Source organism: Rhinolophus sinicus, chromosome 2, assembly GCF_057876585.1.
Source record: "Rhinolophus sinicus isolate RSI-liver-muscle chromosome 2, RSI-T2T, whole genome shotgun sequence".
Lineage (NCBI taxonomy): Eukaryota > Metazoa > Chordata > Mammalia > Chiroptera > Rhinolophidae > Rhinolophus > Rhinolophus sinicus.
In genome coordinates, this window is record NC_142502.1 from 165,681,344 (window position 1) to 165,701,585 (window position 20,242).

At 33.8% G+C, this 20,242-nt stretch overlaps 2 protein-coding genes across 7 annotated transcripts in view; one reads left to right on the top strand and one right to left on the bottom strand.

The window, feature by feature from the left end:
• Window positions 1-20,024, top strand: part of CEBPZ (CCAAT enhancer binding protein zeta) — a 20,351-nt gene extending 327 nt beyond the window's left edge. Inside the window, exons 2-16 of the mRNA XM_019742037.3 lie at window positions 1,624-3,122; window positions 7,595-7,826; window positions 8,368-8,551; window positions 9,934-10,022; window positions 11,538-11,591; window positions 12,150-12,252; window positions 12,359-12,427; window positions 13,621-13,687; window positions 14,426-14,526; window positions 15,281-15,338; window positions 15,649-15,842; window positions 16,176-16,265; window positions 19,037-19,098; window positions 19,191-19,272; window positions 19,848-20,024. Coding sequence (XP_019597596.3) covers window positions 1,624-3,122; window positions 7,595-7,826; window positions 8,368-8,551; window positions 9,934-10,022; window positions 11,538-11,591; window positions 12,150-12,252; window positions 12,359-12,427; window positions 13,621-13,687; window positions 14,426-14,526; window positions 15,281-15,338; window positions 15,649-15,842; window positions 16,176-16,265; window positions 19,037-19,098; window positions 19,191-19,272; window positions 19,848-19,984 — 3,021 coding nt within the window. The 3' untranslated portion in view covers window positions 19,985-20,024. The remainder of the gene's footprint in view (window positions 1-1,623; window positions 3,123-7,594; window positions 7,827-8,367; window positions 8,552-9,933; window positions 10,023-11,537; window positions 11,592-12,149; window positions 12,253-12,358; window positions 12,428-13,620; window positions 13,688-14,425; window positions 14,527-15,280; window positions 15,339-15,648; window positions 15,843-16,175; window positions 16,266-19,036; window positions 19,099-19,190; window positions 19,273-19,847) is intronic.
• CEBPZOS (CEBPZ opposite strand) overlaps window positions 8,310-20,242 on the bottom strand; it is a 40,907-nt gene continuing 28,974 nt past the window's right edge. For 4 of the 6 annotated variants that reach the window (XM_074331899.2, XM_019742088.3, XM_019742078.3 and 1 more), the window contains 2 exons: window positions 20,019-20,101; window positions 18,623-18,816 (listed from right to left, as the gene is read on the bottom strand). In XM_074331899.2, coding sequence (XP_074188000.1) covers window positions 20,022-20,101 — 80 coding nt within the window. In that variant the 3' untranslated portion in view covers window positions 18,623-18,816; window positions 20,019-20,021. Of the gene's footprint in view, window positions 8,453-18,622; window positions 18,817-19,748; window positions 19,889-20,018; window positions 20,102-20,242 lie in introns of those variants that run through there. The other 2 variants (XM_019742098.3, XM_019742105.3) reach the window with 2 other exon arrangements.

The following is a 20,242-nucleotide window of genomic DNA, read 5'->3' on the forward strand; positions in this document are numbered from 1 at the left end:
ACGAGAGAAAAGTCGTTTAGAATTAAACGTTTGTATGCTGTGTCCTTTTTTAGAATGTAGGTTATCCTCTCATTTTATTGACGTACTATAACTGTCACTCCATCAGTCGGACAGGACTAACTTTTTTTGGTCCTGACCGTGGCATCAGGGTTTTGAAATCTTGTGTATGGGAATTTTAAGTGTTTTCACGGAGTATGCGCGCATGCTCACTACGCTCATGAAGAGCTCTGCTCCCTTCGAATTTACATCCTAATTAAAGGGAAAAAACTAACCAAACTTTTGAACGCGAAGTATGTCAGACGCCGAAAAGTGCTATGGGTTTTTGCGCTCAGTTTGACCACACCATTAGAAGATTTGGAGCAAATATGTGACAGAATTTGGCTCTATATATATATATATAGTTTTGAGACTAGACTTTTGGGTTAGGTAGGAATTGAAGCAGGAGAAATACACCTTGCAGGGGCAGACTCACGGTTTTCTTTGTGCTTGGGTTGTATTTAATTTTTAAATATGTAATATATTCACATGCTAAAAACAGGTTTGCTTTTTAAAAAGGGGTTGCAGTGTGAAAAGTGTGTGTGTGTGTGTGTGTTTACACAAAAGGTATTATACAGTGTATAATCTCTTGAATCTTTTTTTTTCTATCTTAGAGATCTTTCCATATCAGAATGTAAAGTTCTGTGTCATTGATTTAATGCCTGCATTAATCACTGTGTGTCTTAATTTTCTATTAGCCATTTATTGTGGATATTTAAGTTGTCGATTTTTTGCTATTTTAAATAATGCTTCACTATATAATCTTGAATATGTATTGTTGTCCACATTTGTAAGTGTATGTGTAATCTAAATTTGTAGAAATGGAACTGGGTCAAAAGATATGTTCTTATATGTATTTTGATTGAAGTTGGCAGATTACCCTCCATAAAGGTTGTGCCAGTTTACACTCCCATCAACCATGTGGGAAAGTGCTTTTCCCCTCACCCCCTCCTCAACTCCACCTGTCATAATTTTATCATTGCTCATCTGACAGACTAAAAAATGGATGTATCATTGTGGTTCTAATTTGGATCTGTCTAAATGTCAGTGAGGACCATCTTTTTTTCATATTTTTGAAGAACCACTTTTTTTTCCCTGTGAACCATTTACTTATGTCCTTTGCACATACTTCTATTAGGTTATTTGTTATGTCCTTAACTGACGTGTGGGAACTTTTTTTATTAATTATTAAACTTAATTACTTTGATATGAGTTGCCAGTATTTTTTTTTAACAGTGTATTATTGTCTTTTGGGTTTTTTTGTATATGTTTTGTGTATGAGAGAGAGATAAATTTACCCATTCTTTCCTTCATGGGACCTAAGTTTTATGTCAAATTTCGAAAGGTTTTCTCTACTCTGAAATTATTGTTTAAATTATGTTGTCCTTTCTCCTGGTATTTTGTAGTTTTATTTTTCACATTTAAATCTTTTATCCATCAAGTATTTATTTTGGTGTAGAGTGGAGCCCAGGCATACCATGGTAACTCAATTTAATTTATTTCAAAGATACAGATTTCACATTAACTTTTGAAGTTTAAACTATTGGATTTATAATTTATTTTTAACCTCCTTATGTTTTTATGCAGCAAGATTTCCTTATGCTGGCTGCTTTGGATGAAAACGAGGAAGTTGTGGATGGAGGCAAAAAAGGAGCAATTGATGACCTTCAACAAGGTGAATTAGAAACATTTATTCAAAACCTTAGTTTGGCCAAGTATGCAAAAGCTTTCTTAATTGAAGAAGATGAACCAGCCAAAAAAGAAGATGCCAGCAAAAAAGAAGCAGGTGTATCTAAATTAGATAATAAAAAGCAAAACGCAGCAGAAAGTGAAAGGACGTCAGTCAGTAAGGTGAAAAATAAGAAGAGACCAGAACAACATTCTAATGAGAACAACAGTGCCGTTCCAAAAGGAAGGAAAGATAAACAGGACATCTTTGAATTTTTTGAGAGACAGACATTGTTATTGAAGCCTGGAGGCAAATGGTATGATTTAGAATATAGCAATGAATATTTTTTGGGACCCCAGCCTCAGGATGTTGTGTCTAAGTACAAAACCTTGGCTCAGAAGTTGTATGAGCATGAAATCAACTTATTCAAAAATAAGACGAATAATCAAAAGGGAGCCTCTTCTACCTGGATGAAGGCAATTGTGTCATCGGGGACGCTAGGTGACAGAATGGCAGCCATGATTCTTCTTATTCAGGATGATGCTATTCACACACTCCAGTTTGTGGAAACTCTCATAAACCTTGTTAAAAAGAAGGGCAGCAAACAGCAGTGCCTCATGGCTTTGGATACTTTCAAAGAGTTACTCATTACAGACCTTTTGCCAAATAATCGGAAGCTACGGATGTTCAACCAGCGTCCTTTTGACAAACTAGAACAGTTGTCCAGTGGCAACAGGGACTCAAGAGACAGAAGGCTGATATTATGGTATTTTGAACACCAGTTGAAACACTTAGTGGCTGACTTTGTGCAGGTCTTAGAAACTTTAAGTCATGATTCATTAATAACCACCAAAACTCGAGCCCTTATAGTGGCTCATGAGCTTCTTTGTAATAAACCTGAGGAAGAAAAGGCTCTTCTTGTGCAGGTGGTAAATAAACTGGGAGATCCTCAGAACAGAATAGCCACAAAAGCCTCCCATCTGTTAGAGACATTGCTTTGTAAACATCCCAATATGAAAGGCGTTGTGTGTGGTGAAGTAGAAAGGCTGCTTTTTCGCACAAATATCAGCTCCAAAGCGCAATATTACGCAATTTGCTTTTTAAATCAAATGGTCCTCTCTCATGAAGAAAGTGAATTGGCTAACAAATTAATAACTCTTTATTTTTGTTTTTTTCGGACTTGTATCAAGAAAAAAGACATTGAATCAAAAATGCTTAGTGCCCTTTTAACAGGAGTGAATAGGGCATACCCTTATGCCCAGACTGGTGATGACAAAGTGAGGGAGCAGGTTGATACACTGTTTAAAGTGTTGCATGTTGTGAATTTTAATACCAGTGTGCAGGCTTTAATGTTGCTTTTCCAAGTAATGAATTCTCAGCAGACAATATCCAATCGATACTATGCGGCATTATACAGGTAAGTACATACCCTTCTAATATGTGAATGTGAGGAACAGTGTAATCTTAGAGCACATGCAATACCCCTCTGTGAGGCAAGAGAAAGACTTAGAAAACTGGATTTTAGGCTCCCCTCGGCAACTTGCTAATCACCAACTTTGAGTAAATTACTTAATCTTTGTTTCGCTGTTGGACAACTAAGTTATATGCTTTGAAAACATTGCTTATTATTTTTTAATTTTGAGAAATTGTTAAAATACAGGCCCCCTCCCCCCAAAAAAAATCCATATCCTACCACCTGATATTTCAAAATTAACATTTTGCTATATTTTAAATCTTTTGGGATACTTGATAGAACTAGAGATAACAAGTTTCCTCCCCACTATGATCCTCAGTCCTGTATTTCTTTATCCTCACTTCACACAGCCATTTAGCAACGTTCAACAAGAATTTATGTGTCAGCTATATACAGGGTACTGTTCCAGGTGGATGTAGTACAGTGAACAAAATTCCTATCACTAGAGGTACTTACATTAATACTGAGGAAGCTAGATGGTGAAAAAGAAAGTTTGTTAGGTCAGGAGGGTTGGTGTTTGCAGTTTGGAAATTGTTTTTAAATATTGGGATTAAGATTTTATTTACTGAAACTTTCCAACTGTCCTGCAATGCACCCATTGAGGGATGACATTTTGAACAGTATGGAAATACTTTGCAACTGTTCGAATATGCCAACAAGCTATGCATTTCCTTCTAATTCATTTTTTAATTTCACAATCATGTGTCTTGTGAGAAATGTAATGTAGTGGTTAATATCTTGGACTTAAGCCATAGTGTCTGGATTTGAGTCCCAGTCATTAGTTTGCTGTGTAACTTTGGACAAACTATTATACTTAATCCTCATTATAACCTTATTAGTAAACATGATTGATCCCATTTTACTATGTCACAGTTTATTTGTCTATAAAATGGAAAGATAAGTACCTATTCCATGAAGTTACTACGAAGACTATAGAACTTTCCCAAGGTTACACAGCAAGAAAATGACAGAACTGGGACTTTGATAAGGTCAGTGAGTTAATGTATATGCTAACCCATGTAATCTTCACATATGTGTTAAGTGCTTAACAGTGCCTGACACATAGTAAGTGCTCTCTAAGTGTTGGCTGCTGTCGTTATTAATATTACCCACATGCATTTTAGTTTAATCCTCTTAACAGCTCTCCAGTCTGAGGTTCAGTAATTTGTGCAACATCACACAGACAATACAAGATGAAGTTGAGTGGCAAAACCTAGTCTTCTGACTTTGGAGTTTATGATATTTCATGGCATTGATTGCAGTGGCCCACTAAAAATAATCTCAAAGGCCTTTCTATAACTCTTAAGAAATCTACAATTTTTTAAAGTAACAAATACTTAACATTTTTAGTTTGGAAAGATTCCAAGGCTGAAAATGTAGAGGTTTCGGGATCTTGGGTTTTTTTTTTAACTTTTGGGGGTCTCAAGAACTTCCGATTTTTAAAACTGTTTGGACTATATTGAAAAACATTTTTCTAATATCTGTTTAGCATCTCATATTTAACACAACAGTCTCACATCTCTGAGGAGTACATTCCCAAATTTTTTAAATTACTGCTTACAAAGAGCTTTCACAGATGGATTTCCTCAGAGGGCTTTTAAACCTTCTTAAAATATTTGTTCTGTCTTGGTTTTATTAAGAACCCTTTAAAAATTCCTTAATAGCAACTAAGGGATAAAAGAAGTGAAAATAGTTTGGTTTACAAAAATGAGACTTGTCAAAAACTTCAGGAACATGTTCTCTGTCAAATGGTGGAGATACACCTATTTAAATTCTCATATGTTTCTACTGATGTGTAGGAATTCATGATTAAAGATGAGTTGTAAAATGGATGTAAATGTTGAAAAATTTAAATGTGAAGAGAGAAAATTATCTCATAATATCACCAATAGATTGGTACTAGAATTATGGTACTGACAAATGGGGAAAACTGGGTATGCAGAGCAATATGAAAAGCTTCACAAGGTTAAGTATTTTCACTTCTAGTATTAGTGTGGAAAGGTTTATAGAAGTGCTTAGAGCAAGAAGTAATGATTCCATGTGAGCACTGGAGGAATGTGTTGATTCTAGTGTCCCGTGTCCAGAGGTTCAGATCAGTTGGAGCATCTCTAGGATTCAGCAACTAGGATAAAGAGAGAAGTTAAGACTTACCTGACATGATAGTTGAGAAGCCTGCAGAAGAGACACTAGGCTGAGACGACATGTAATAGCTGCATAGGGTCACATATTTGAAAGGCTTTCATGTAAAAGTATAATTAAATTTTTGTTGTGTTTTTTTGCCAACTTTACTGAGGTATAATTGACAACTAAAATGGTATGTATTGCAAGTGTGAAATGTGATGCTCACATACATGTACATTGTAATGGTTACTATAATCAAGTTAATTAATATACCCATCACTTCCCATAGTTCCTACTGTTTTGTTTTGTTTTTTTGCAATGAGAATGCTTAAAATCTACTCCCAGCAAATTTCCAGTATACAGTACAGTATTAACTATAGCCATCATGCTGTACATGAGATCCTCAGAAATTAACTGGAAGTTTATCCCCTTTGACCAACATTTCCTCATTTCCACCCACCCCCTGCCAACCACTGATCTGTTTCTATGAGTTTGATTTTTTTTTTAAGGTTTCACATATAAGTGAAGTCATACAGTATCTGTCTTTTTCTGTGTGACTTACTTCACTTAGTATAAAGTCCTCCAGGTTCATCCATGACACAAATAGCAGGACTTCTTTCTCATGGCTGAATAATATTCCATCGTGTGTGTGTGTGTGTGTGTGTGTGTGTGTATCACATCTTTATTCATGCATGTGTCAACAGACACTTAGGTTGTTTGTGTACTTTGGCTATTGTGAATAATGCCATGAACAGGGGAGTGCAGATACGTCATCAAGATACTGATTTCATTTCGTTTGGATATATACACAGCAATGGGATTGCTGGTTCACGTGGTAGTTCTATTTTTAATTTTTTGAGGACCTTCCATATGGTTTTCCATAATGGCTTTCCTAATTTATATTCCTACCAACAGTGTACAAGGGTTCCCTTTTCTCCACATCCTCACCAAGGTTTGTTACCTCTTGTCTTTTTGATAATAGCCATACTAACAGGTGTGAGTTGGTTTTGATTTGCATTTCCCTGATGATAGTGATTTTGAGCACCATACCTCTGTTGGCCATTTGTCTTCTTTGGAAAAATATTTGGAGAGTCTTTTGCACACTTTTTAATCAGGTTTTTTTGTTTGTTTGTTTGTTTTTTGCTATTGAATTCCATGAAGTTCCTTATATATTTTTTATATTAACCCTTTATCAGATAAATTGTTTGCAACTATTTTCTCCTATTCTATAAGGTGCCTTTTTATTTTGTTGATTGTTTCCTTTGCTGTGCAGAAGCTTTTTTAGGTTGATGCAGTTCCACATTTGTTGCTTGTGTTAGGTTGTTTGGTGTTGCTTCAGATGGCTATAACAGAGTAATGGTAGGAAATTACACAGGAGCAGATTTCACCAATAGGTAAAGAAGAGATTTCCTGGTAAAATGACTTGCCCAAAATTGGATTACGTTCCTAGTGAGAGAGAGTGAGCAATCTACAATCAGTAAGATGTTGCATACCATGAAATGAACCATTTATTCGTTCAATTAAGTGTTAAGAACTTATTAAGTGCCAGACACTGAGGTTACAACAATGAGTAACACAGGCACAGTCCCTGTTCCATTGGACTTTTGGGGGACAAGAAGAGAAAGGTAACAGTTTGTTAAACTGAAGAACATAAACATGGGACTGATACAAACAAGAATGGGGGAACCTATTTTATGTACTATGGACATGCAGATAATTAGGGAGGGACATCCTGGGCAGAGAGAATAGCATGTATAGAAGGGTGTTACACTGTACATTGGACTAGAGATTCTCTGAAGTCCTCATAGTTCACTTTTCTGCTATACATGCATGGTCTTTACTAGAACCATGTGGAGGAGGCTGCCTCTGGCCACCCAACTCGCGAGCAGTGATACAAGGAGAAGAACCCAGATCTAGTCCTCACTGCTTTCATAGGTCAGTTTTAATTTGGTTTTGGATTAGCCTTTCATGTGTGGTTCTGTGTCTATAAAAATTACTGGTAAGGCTGAGCCCTGTTGGTCTAGAGTGTGGAAAACCACTTGGAAAAGAGAAGGGGAAAAAAAATGTCTCTTGTTCCTATAATTCCTTCCTCCCTCACCAGCCCCCATCATCATTTTTTCTGTTCTGGTCATTGACTTCCATTTTATCTCTTAAGACAGAAATGGTCTCTTGTTCTAAAATAAATAGGAAAGTTATCCCTAACTAAGATGAGGTTAGTAGTTGCTTCTAATAGGCGACTGCTGGTTGTGGAAATGTTTTATGGATAAACATTTGGTCTTGCTTTTGTTTTACAGGAAGATGTTGGATCCAGGGTTGATGCTGTGTTCTAAGCAAGCCATGTTTCTTAACCTTGTCTACAAATCTCTGAAAGCTGACATCGTGTTGCGCAGGGTGAAGGCTTTTGTGAAGAGGTTACTTCAAGTTACTTGTGCACAAATGCCACCATTCATATGTGGAACTTTATATCTTGTGTCTGAGATCCTTAAAGCAAAACCAGGTTTAAGAAGTCAACTAGACGATCATCCGGTACATTTTACAACTGCTTTTTAAATCGAGTGGCTTCTGAAACGTATTCGTGTTTTTCCTCTTTAATGACAGTTACTTAGTCATCTGGAACATGTAAGAGTGTGAGTCCTGCAGTCAGACAGACCTGGATTTTAGTCCCAGGTGTACAGTTTACTAGGTGGGCATGTTGCTTGACCATTTTACTCATAATAAACTGCAGTTATATGAGATGTTACAGAGGGCTATAGAGCTAGTAGATCTCAAGCCTGGTTCCTCGTTGTGAAATGGACAGAATAACAACACCTGCTCGGGAGCATTATTTATAACCTGTCAAAAATTTATTTGAGGGCTCAATGTTTTCATGTAATAAAAGTCCCAAAGTCTCAGAGATTCTTGGCTCAAAACTTTATTACCTTAAGAAATAAGGATATGGTCTCCTCTCATTCTGAATTTCATTGGTGGAACTTTGGTGTTTCTCCAGAGTCTTCTTCAAAACTACTTCACATAAATTGAACACAGACTTCCAGTTAATTAACTCAGATTCATTACGTCATTTTTTTAGGAGTCTGATGATGAAGAAAATTTCATTGATATAAAAGATGATGAAGAGATGGAAACATTCACTGATGCAGATAAAGAAACAGATGCTGTGAAAAAAGTTGAGACAGAAGAAACTGTGTCTGACAGTCATATGGAAACCAAAAAATCAGAGTCCGCTTCTTGGGTACACTTTGATAATTTGAAAGGTGAGCTTTGTAAACCTTTATTCTCTTGAATTTTTAAATGAGGGAATTGGTTTCCCCTTTGATCTTAATAGAAATTAATATTATCATTTTAGAAGTCTTCAGTATTGCTTTCTTTAAAAATGGGAGCTGTCATAATCAGATGTATTTATGACCTTGGAAGTAAATTTTTAATATAGTAAATCATTTATTTACTAACAACCACATTTTAAAATAATTTACATCTTAGAAATTAAAGCAAATACCTTTTGGACCTGTGAAGAAAGAAAACTATGGACATGTTAGATGCACAATAAATCTCATTTCCTTTAGCTATAAATGTGAAAGTTTATACCTTTGAATCAGTTTTAGTTTCTTGACCTTTAACTATACATGTAAAGGCCAAAAACATGGAACCTATATGAAAATATCAAATGTGTGTACGTGAAAGTTTAATTTATAAACAAAAGTATTTGTTTATACATTGTGAATTGTGTGGAAGTTGTGGTTCTTTTGAGTATCATATTTACCCTCTATAGTTCCTTAAAGTAACATTTTTAGGATTGAAAACTTTCTGTGAGATAGAAACATTAAGTTTTTCCATATACATACACAAACTGAATTAACAGTCTATATAGACTATTAGGGACAAAAGAAGAAATACAGCCTCTTCCTTTGAGGGTGTAAAGAAAAGACCACTAGCCTTGAAGATCAAGAGATGTGCCAGGCCGATTTCAAACTTGTCATGGGACTCTTGATCAAATTATTTCATCCCTCCAAACTAGTTTGCCTGTGAAGTATAAAAGAGAAGCCAAGTAGCCACTGGGAAAATTTTTAAAAGAAACCCGTCAGTTATCTTAAATCTAAACTGAGAATAATTCTTTAGAGAAGTGGTGAGCATGTAATTGTGAAGTAGTGTGTTCTGATAAATTCTTTGTTTAAAAGTTTTTAATCCTGAGTTTCTGAAAACATGAAGAAGAAAATGTAAAACCTGTTCCAAGTGAGAATTATTTCTGTGCATAATTTAATGACAGATATTTAGAGCACTCTAAAGTTCCAAAAGACTTGAGACCTACTTTATCTTCAGGTTATTTGCCATCTTAACACTTATGGCCTAATTGATCCAGAAATAGACACCTTTTGTTAATTGAAAAAGGGAGAGAGAAGTTTTGAAGGGGAGCTTTTAGTAGTTGGGATAAACAGGCTACCTGGTTAATTCAGTATCAAATACTAGCTTGGGACAAAGATATTCTTGAAGGGGCTTGGAGTTTTTAATCTAGGTGGGATGCCTGGCTAACTAAAAATGTTGGAAATTGTATCTGTTGGTAACAACATTAAAGATGGTAGCTTTAGTGACATCTTGGGCTAGGAATAAAATATTTGAGAAATACTATTTTTGTTCTCAGGTGGCAAACAGTTAAACACATATGATCCATTCAGTAGAAACCCTTTGTTCTGTGGAGCTGAAAATACAAGTTGTTGGGAACTCAAAAAGGTAAAATAATTTCATATTGTCCATTAATTCATTTGTGCTGTATATTTGTCCTCATGGATTTAGTACCTTGAAGTTTTCATTTTTCTTTCAAATAATAAATGTAGGAGTTAAATTATTTAGACATAAATTATCATAAAGAAGCAATTTGAAGTGTGTCACACAGCTAACCCATATTTCTGTTGTCTCTGATAAACATTTCAGTTGCCACATTTGTACCTTTATGCATGCATATGTAGAAAATCTAAAATAATGTACATGCAAAATAAGGATATTATACATGGCTATAATTAAGTTTTGCTTTTTGTAAGTAGATTATTGCATATAACAGCTCTGTTAAATAGGTAACTTTTGCTTTGTGTGTTGGATATCCCTCAAGTTTTGTGATAGAACTTTTTGCAAATAAAGTTACTTTTTAAATGCATAAGAGTAACTCATATTTCTAATGACCTTTAAGTGTGGGCCGCTGGGGGGTCCCTAACACCTTTTCAGCAAGTCTGCAAGGTCACAACTGTTTTCATAGTGATACCAAGACATTATTTACCTTTGTCACTGTGTTGACAGTGGCCTTGATAGTATAAAAGAAATGATGGATAAAACTGTTGGTGCCTTAGCATTATAAAGACAGTAGTGCTAACTAAACTGCGCTTGCAGCTGTCATCTTCTTTACTGCCACATACTTGCAGTTAAAAAAATAAAAGCCACTATCATGTAAGAACAATGAAGCAGGAAAAATTATTGGTTTTATTATCTGAACCCTAAAGAACATTTCTTTTTAATATTCTGTGTACATATATAGCAAGAATGCATAATGCACTTGTGCTGCATACCTAAGTGTGAAAGTTGTCTCATCTCTCAAGGACAAGTGTCCGTATACTTGTTGGAAACTCAGCTTCCTGAAGGACTGGCTGAACAACAGAGTGGTTATTCAGACTTGGGTATTTGAAAGACGTTTTCTTGAACAGGAAGAAAATCCATAATTATGTGAAAGGCTATTAATAAAATCCTTTTTCCAGCTAGGTGTCTATCTGTATGAGGCCAGATTTTCTCCATATACTTCAACTAAAATAACATGGAATATGGAAGCAGATAATGAGAATCCACTGTCTTCTAGTAAATTAGGTATTAAATAGATTTGCAAAACTAAAAGAAAAATGAGCAGTGAGCTGTTGAAAATAAAAACAAAACTAAAATAATGCTACACTTCTAATTTTATTCTTAAAAATAATTATTTTTCATAAACCATGCTATTTATATTAATATGTAATAGGCTCATAATTATTTTAAGTAAACTATGAGTGTTTTAAAATGTTTCTAATAAGCGTCAATAGATACATCCCACTTAAATTAAGGAAGCTCTTGAGGTCCTTGATTTTAAGTACATTAAGTGGTCCTGAGACCAGAATTCTGAGAATCACTCTTCTAATGTGTCGACTTAAGTTTCAGTTTTTTGTATTTTCTTAAGTAATCTGTAATTGTAGTAAGAGTTGAACACCTTGTTTACATTTTTGTTTTTAGCTATCGGAGCATTTTCATCCCTCTGTGGCCCTTTTTGCAAAGACTATCCTTCAGGTAAGTCTAACATACTCAAACGACACGCCATAAGAAAAAAATAAGTAATCTAGTTTTAGATAATAATTGCTCATACAGTGTTTTCTCCACCAGACAGAATCATATACATTTGTCTGCTGTTGTAAAGGAGCAATGGCTTGTTTAATGCAGAGCAGCAGATACGTTTTCCCACTCTGAGATGAATGGAAATAGAGGGTTTTAGAAAACCACACATTTACTACATTCTGGCTTTTCTCTGGAGAAAGATGGCCATCCCCTTTCCTGTTTGCTGTGTTTGTCACTTCAGGGTTTGGTTCCTGGTTAACAGTTAGGTGACCTACAGTATTAATATTTACCTATTCATAAAATCAGTAGTGCATCACAGAATGTTTGTATAAGTGTGTGTTTAATCTCTTCAAGTAAAGAATCGTGCATGAGAGGGATATTTGAAAAGTCATTTATTGCAAATTTGTGCCTTCTATGCAGTATAATAGAGGCTTATGTTTGCCTCTATTCTTAACCTGGATGCATATATATAATTTGAGTTAAGTTCTTAAATCCCCCACCCCCACCTTTCAGGGAAATTATATTCAGTATTCAGGGGACCCACTGCAGGATTTCACACTAATGAGATTCTTGGATCGATTTGTGTACCGAAATCCAAAGCCACATAAAGGCAAAGGTATGTTCTATTTGATGAATTACTCGGCTTTCATTGTTGATGTTCAATAAATAATATGAACGTGTAACTAAGTTTTATATTACACAGCCTTGATTTTATATTTCAGAAAATACAGATAGTGTCGTGATGCAGCCAAAAAGAAAGCATTTCATAAAAGATATTCGTAGTCTTGCTGGTAAGTATTTACAAAATATTTTAGAATTTATAAAAGCCTGGACAGTTGAAACTTACAAGACAGTAGACGTCAAAAACACCCAAATTGGGATATTCTTTGCTGCAGTTTATCAGAATAAAACCTAAGCACCAGAGATATTATTCATCATTTGTTCCCAAGAATGTGTACAAATACTCAAGTCTTCTGTGTCTGACTGGGCCTCTTTTTTTATTTTTCCAAGTTTATTACAGAAAGTTTCAAACATATCCAAAGTAAATAAATGAATAGTACGATGACGCCTCCCCTTAACCGTCACTCAGGTTCAATAGTTAATTGTGTTGCCATTCTTATATCATCTGTAGCCTTATCAGTGACCCCACACACACACACGCATATATAATTATTACCTTTTACAGTTCAGGTCATCGCAAGCTCTAGTATGGCTTAGCAGTAAGTCCACAACAAGTTTTGTCACAGAGCATCATGTAAGCATAGTTGATAACCTCCTACGGGTATTTACCCATCTTGTTGATCTGATTCTGTTTTTCTATTCAGAGCAGACATTTCTTTGCTTACGTGGTCCCAACTCCTTTTTGTTCAGAGATAAATTTTGTTAAAATCCACCTTATAAATCACTTATTTTCCAACTAACTTAATTCAGAGGTCCAGAGGTGTAAAAGGACTTGCCCAAAGTTAATGGAGTTAGAATTAGAAGCCAAATTCTTTTAATCAAGTCAGAAATTTTTATTCTGATGACAGAAAACTAATATTCTATAGTTCTCTATTGTTTCTGTTTTCTTTACTATTAGTAAAATTGTGGGTAATTCTATTTACCTTTAGTTCTTATTCCCAGAATGGCAGGCAATGTTTTTCTGAGGTGAAAATGGCAAGTTTAAAGTGATTATTTATTAAAAGAACTCTGAATTTTTGTCTCTTGAAATTTGGATCTTGGATACAATTGGAGGACAGGGAGAGAACCCTGTTTTTTCACTGTGATGCACTGTTGGCTGTGCACTGACTACTTTTCATTGTAGTCGGTCAAGTTTCAAATGTTGGGTCTCCTCTACACAGACTTTCAGGGATTGTCCTTAGCACTGTAAGAGCCCTTTTGTCTGCCATCCTTACATTTTTGAGACTTTGGAATTGTAGGTATGCTGCATTTAAATAACATAAAAGGATTACTTAAATTAATATGTTTGACTGAATTTTCCTAGTGAACAGTAAGGAGTTCCTTGCAAAAGAAGAAAGCCAAATACCAGTGGATGAACTGTTTTTCTATAGGTAATATACTTAATATAGTTTCATTTAGGGAACTGTTAAAATTTTTAGATCCCATAAATTGCTTTGAAAAGACTGAAGGATAATATGTCAGTACCTACTTTGTGAAGATAATTTATAAATCAGTCATTTGGCTAACATTACGATATCTAAGTAGAACTAAAACAAGTAAATTTGGGGGGTTTGCTTTTATATTGATAAGTCCTAAACCTACTGCTATTATTAACAAATGCCTTATACTAGTAAAAGCATTGTTACCTCATGTGACTGGTTCATTTGGCTTGATTTGGTTTGCTTTTTTAAAACATTTGTGAAGAATTTTGAGGGTATGAATGATCTCATCTGCAAAATTCTAAGTTTCACTGTGACCTAATATAACAATATGCTAGATAAACTACTGTGAAGAGAGGTTATTTAGAACCACATTTTGTAATATTCTAGTACTTTAATCATTAGCGGTGATGCTGAAACTACCTTTTACTATGGCATTTAATTAAGATGACTTGAGGTGTTTTTATGAAGAACTAAACTGAAACATTTGAAATTTATTATACTTCACATTTTAGAAGTTTCCAACTAGCTTGTAGAATTCAAAACTATTTTTTCTTCAATAAATACAAATTTTAATAATTATTATATCCACTGAGCTAACAGCTTTTATTTACACTTGTTTGAGTCGCTGGTCATAGGTGCTTTGCTTAGAGTAAAATTATCAAATATATAACATGAATTTTATTTTAGGTATTATAAAAAAGCTGCTATTGTTAAAGAGAAACAAAAACAGAACGCTGATGAAGAAAGTATAGAAGATGTGGATGATGAGGAATTTGAAAAGATGATTGGTAATTTGTTGACTTTTCAATTTGTAAAATAATTTATTACAATTTATAGAAACATGGAATGTTAGTGATAGAAGTGACCTTAGTTTAAAAAAATCATTTAGCTAAGAATATCATGCAAATCACAGTGGAGAATTAAAAATATTTGGATGGCATATGGTAATTCATCCACATTTGCTCCAGAAAAAATGTGATTGTACTTTGACAATTCATGGAGGAAAAAAAAATGTGTATATTCATTTTGAATGCCAAATCTCTTATTTTTACTGTTCCTAATTTTGTACTATTGGTAGCAAGTCTGCTGTTTCATCTATTTTATCTTTAGAATCCACAGAGCTAGAAAAATTTTAATTGAAATTTAGACTGAAACAAAAACCATGGGAAATTAGAAAGGATTACATTGGGTTCACTTTTGTTGTATATTATACCTACTAAAAATAAGCACATATTATTCTAATAGAGTGAAAAGGACTACAGTTGCTAAATAACCATTTTATTTGATGTTTACGCTTTTCATAAAAGAAATATAGAAGGAAGCTGGAATTAACGAACCCATTTTAGTTTAGGGATTAAGGTCAGTATATTTGCAGATTTATGTCAATTAATAAAACAAACCAGCAATAGTCAGATTTGTATCATTTTGGTGTTTTTCATAAACAGCAGAAACTTGACTATGTTAATTGATTCAGATAAAAGAAATATGCCAACTTTGCTCTTCTTTGTTATATCTCACAATTTGTATATTGTTCTCTGGCAGACACATTTGAAGATGATAATTGTTTCACTTCTGGAAAGGATGACCTTGATTTTGCTAGGTAAAATACTTTTCTTCAGTCTTTTTTCTACTGTTTTTCCAGCCGTTCCCAAATTGTTGTCCCTCAGAACAGTAGAGCACAAGGCTATGTGATGTATAGAAGAAAGGTATTGAATAAGTTTGGGAAATGGATACAATACTTTAATTCTGCTCCTTTTTAATGTACATTAGTATGTTTTAAAAGGCTCTGAACCCTCTGTAACTCTCCTTTTAAATCTGTTAATAGCCTAATAAACACCTTAGTAATCACCAAATCACATTTTAGAAAACAGTAGTCCTCCTTTGTGTTACAAGCTGTTGTTTTTCTTCAGCAATATGAAAAAGAAAAAAAAAGGAGCTAAGGGTGACCCAGAAGATGAAGATTCAGAAGATAGTGATGATGACCTTGATAACTTGGATGATGATGAAGTTTCTTTGGGAAGTATGAATGAGGAATTTACTGAAATTGATGAAGATGGAGGAACATTCATGGATGTGTTGGATGAGGAAAGTGAGGGCATTCAGGGTAAGCGTTTTTAAAATATAAGACAGAAACTATCTTTCTTCAGCGCAGGCTCATTTTTCTGTTGAAGGTTTTTTAATTAAAACATTACGTTTATTCACATTAATACTCGAGATAAGCCAGAAATTTAAACAGATCTTTTCCCTTCTCATTTGAAACTGAAGGGTAGGCTGTCTGCAATACCTGTTGAGGTGTTAATGTTGCCTTTTTTTAATGTTAAAATAATTAGCAGTTTCTAAAAGTTAATCAATATTCATCATTCATCATAACCCTATAGCAGTCCTATTGTTTTTTAAATTACTTAATAGCACTTTTTTTTTTTTTTTTTGGTAACAGAACTTAATGATGAAGTCAGCTCCAAAGTCAATTCTAAGAGAAGCAAGAGGAAAGGTGCAAATGATTTTGACTTTGCTGGATCATTTCAAGGTAAGAAAATGTAATTCATTTCTTTGAAACTTAAGCAGTGTGCATGTGCAAGTTACTATTCGTTATTATTTCGGGAAATTCACTTTTCTGAATTGGTTAGTACAATTTAGTGTTTTTATAATGGAGGATAACAGTTTTATGTATATTTAATATGTGGAAGTTGTTATTTTCCACATACACCTTTAATTATTTTCTCTTCCAAAATTCTTTCCTCTCACATCTAAATATCTCTAGATTATTTTTTCATTTATGTTTTAACCAGTCAATTATATGTAAGCCCTGGATTTTCCAGACAAACCTATTGTTTTCCTTTTCCCAACCAACTCTTATTCTTTGCCATTTGACCTTCTGAAAATCCATACTCTTTAACAACTTCATTGTCCTTTTTTATGAGATCTGCCATTTTGTGCCATGACAAAATGATTCTAACCTCAAAAATACCACATATAAAACAGATAGAAATTCTTTCTGCTGATTTGTTCTCTAACATTTTTTAAAGTATTATCATAACAGATTATCCCTTTTAGTGTAACACTTGTAAGGTGCTAATAAAAAAGTACTTTTATCAGGTGACAACTTTTTAAGTTTTTGATAAAAATCTAGAGAGCACTACAATAAGTATTTTATTCCATAATTCTGTGCATAAATTCACAAAGTTGCTTTTTTTCCCCATGCTTTGCCTTTCTAGTTTCTGCTTACTAGTAAATACTGATGAAGAATAAAAATAGACTTGCATACAGAATTGTACACCTGAAATCTATGTAACTTTACTAACAACTGTCACTCCAATGAACTTTAATTAAAAAAAAAACTTGCAAAGTTAAAAATAACTGAAATGCTTAACAATATTTTATTACAATTAAATGTTTAAAATTTTTGACATTAAATATTTGACAAAATATAAACAATAACTATTTATCGGTAGTAGTCTCTCTGAGACTTACACATACAAAATTTTTATCAGTTCTTTCAAATACTGCTAACATAAGTCCTCTTAATTAGATTGATTTACCTGGTACATATTTAAATTAACATATTATCTTCCAGATTTTGTCTTCCAGTGAGTAAGGTAAGGTCACAGTTAGCATATGCTCAAATACAAGGCAAAGTTTTCCTCAGAATCATCGCTCAGAAAGAAATGTTACTTTATGTCAAATCCTGCTGAACCTTTCATATTAAAAGATGTTCTTAGAAACCTTACTTTGATTAATAAAGAACATTTCGGAAGACAATAGCCTGAAAGGATCTCACATCTCAATCAATAATAGTTTTGGATGCAGATTAAAGGGTGCCTGACAGAATTGGTTAAGATAAAAGGAGGCAAAGGAATTTCAAACAGATTGATTGATTGATTGATCCTGAGGGGTTTCACCCTACATTTGCAAATGTTGGATAGCCTTAAAGATAAACAAACTTTAAGGAAACTTAGGAGGCAGTACAACAGAAGTGCTTACTAATTGAAGTTATAAAGACATATAGGATAAATGAAAACCAAAAAACCCCTGCCCTAATGCTACACAAACAGGCATTTTAGCTTAAAATATTTAGCTTAAAATAAAATAGTTGCGTCATGCACACTTATTAAATAATACAATATACATTTCACCTTGATATGCTCTGGAAACTATTTTATCAAAAGTGGCTCTGGTATATTCATGCAAAGACTTGTACACAATTGTTCATAGCAGCATTATTCATCATAGCCAAAAAATGGGAACACCCAAAATATCCACTGACTGATCAATGGATAAGCAAAATGTGGTATACCCATATAATGGAATGTTATTCAGAAATAAAATGGAGTGAAGTGCTGACACATGATGTAATGCGATGAGCCTCAAAAATGTTATGCTTAGTGAAAGCCAGATACAGAAAACCACCTGTCATGTGATTCCATTAATATAAAATAACCAGAAAAGACAAAGGCTTGGCAGGATGCACGTGACTACAAATGGGCACCAGGGATCTTTTGGAGTTGATGGAAGTGTTCTAAAAATTGCATTGTGATCACAGTTGAACAACTCCATAAATTTACTAAAACATGCTGATTGTACACTGAAACAAAGCTGAATTTTATGACAAATTTTCTTCCTTAGTAAAGCTGTTTTTTAAGTGGCTCTCATAGTGCCAGAGACATTGATGTCAAAGATGCAAAGAGTTTGGATAATATTGTTTGAGGAAATGGATAAAAGCAGTATTTCTAGTTCATACACCTTTACGTGATGAGATTTTCAATGGGTGAATTGAAACATAATATTTAAAAAAAAGAAGTTTTACTATTAACCTATTTTGAAAATTTTATATATTCAAAATTACAGGTGAGGCTTTTTTTTTTTTTTAAGGACAACCACTTTGAGTAGTTAAACAAAACTTTATTTTAACACTAAACATACCTTCCTTTATTTTCTTCATTTACTCCAAAGAACAAAACCTCTGGCTTAATTAGAATGTACATTTTACCATAAATATTCCAACATCATCCATGTCAACTTTGGAATTTTAATCTTGCCTGATACTATGACATAGGGTAAACCTTGATCAGTAGCCAAATCTGAAAGGCAAGAAGACATTACTGTCATCTGAACCGTTCTATTAGGATACTTTTTTTTAAAGAAAGTATATCAAACTCTTAAGTAAATTATATTTGTCTTTAAATGCCTTCTAACTACCTATATAATTTTACAATTTTTTTAATAACCATATTGAAAGATTTATATTTTTCCAAAAATCATTGGATTTACAATTTAATAATCTAGGCTTATACTTTTTAGGACCCAGAAAAAAGAAGAAACATAATCTCAGTGACTCCAACCTATTTGTATCTGCTGAAGAGGTAAGGCTATTGTACTGCTTTAAAATGTTAGCCATTCAACATTGTTTTAAGTTTTCTAATAAATGTCTCCCCCCATTTTTTTTTTTTTTAAGTTTGGCCACCTGTTGGATGAAAATATGGGATCCAAGTTTGATAACATTGGCATGAATGCCATGGCTAACAAAGATAATGCAAGTGAGTAACTTGAATTTTTTATTGAGGTTTTTAAATAGCTGTAGCTTAGAACTTCTGAAGATGTAAATATTTTTGGAGGACTTTTTTGTAGTAAGAATGGGTAAAAGGTTCCTCATAACCCAGAAGGAACGGCCTTTTCATCTCTCTGGGAAGCATGTAGAATTAAAAAGTATTTAGACTACAGCCTACAGAAGTTTTTTTTTTTTTCCTAGGGTTTAGGGAGGCAGGTTATTTTTTACATAGTATGAGTTTCATAAGTAACTTGATAAATGCTTTATGTATGTTTTAATTATTTCTGATATTGATAGTTAGTGGCTTCTGTTCTTTCACCAGTAAAAGTGTTCACAGGAAATAAAATCTTCAGAGCATGTGTTCCTTTCCTGTCCTCGTCTTTTATTTTTAAAATGGTAATTTGACAACAAATATAGAAGGAAAGTAACAAACAAGCAGGAATTTGTATAGTGGATGACTACTAGTGGCAGACCGGAAGTTCCTGCTAACTCAGTAGGATGTTCTGTGAGGCCACTGCCAAGCTTCTACAATGTGACGTGCTCATATTTTTTTCCTCCACAAAGGTCTCAAACAGCTTAGATGGGAGGCTGAACGGGATGACTGGCTACACAACAGAGATGTGAAAAGTATCATCAAGAAAAAGAAAAATTTCAAAAGGAGGCCAAAAACCACTCAAAAAATTAAGAAGCAAAAAAAATGAGTGTTTTCTAAATATAAATTAAAATTCTACTTACTCCTCACTTGCTGTTCAACCATTTTTCTTGATCTTGCACTCTGATTCCATACATTCCAGAATATTCAACGGATTTGTAATAAGCTATAAATAAAAATAGTTGTCATTTATAAAATCATGTAAAAATGTTAATTAAACAATATTGAGAAAAATCAAACATTTTTCCTTCTTGCTACATAGTTCACGTACAAGCTGTAGCACCTGTACTAATCATTGTAATGAGCA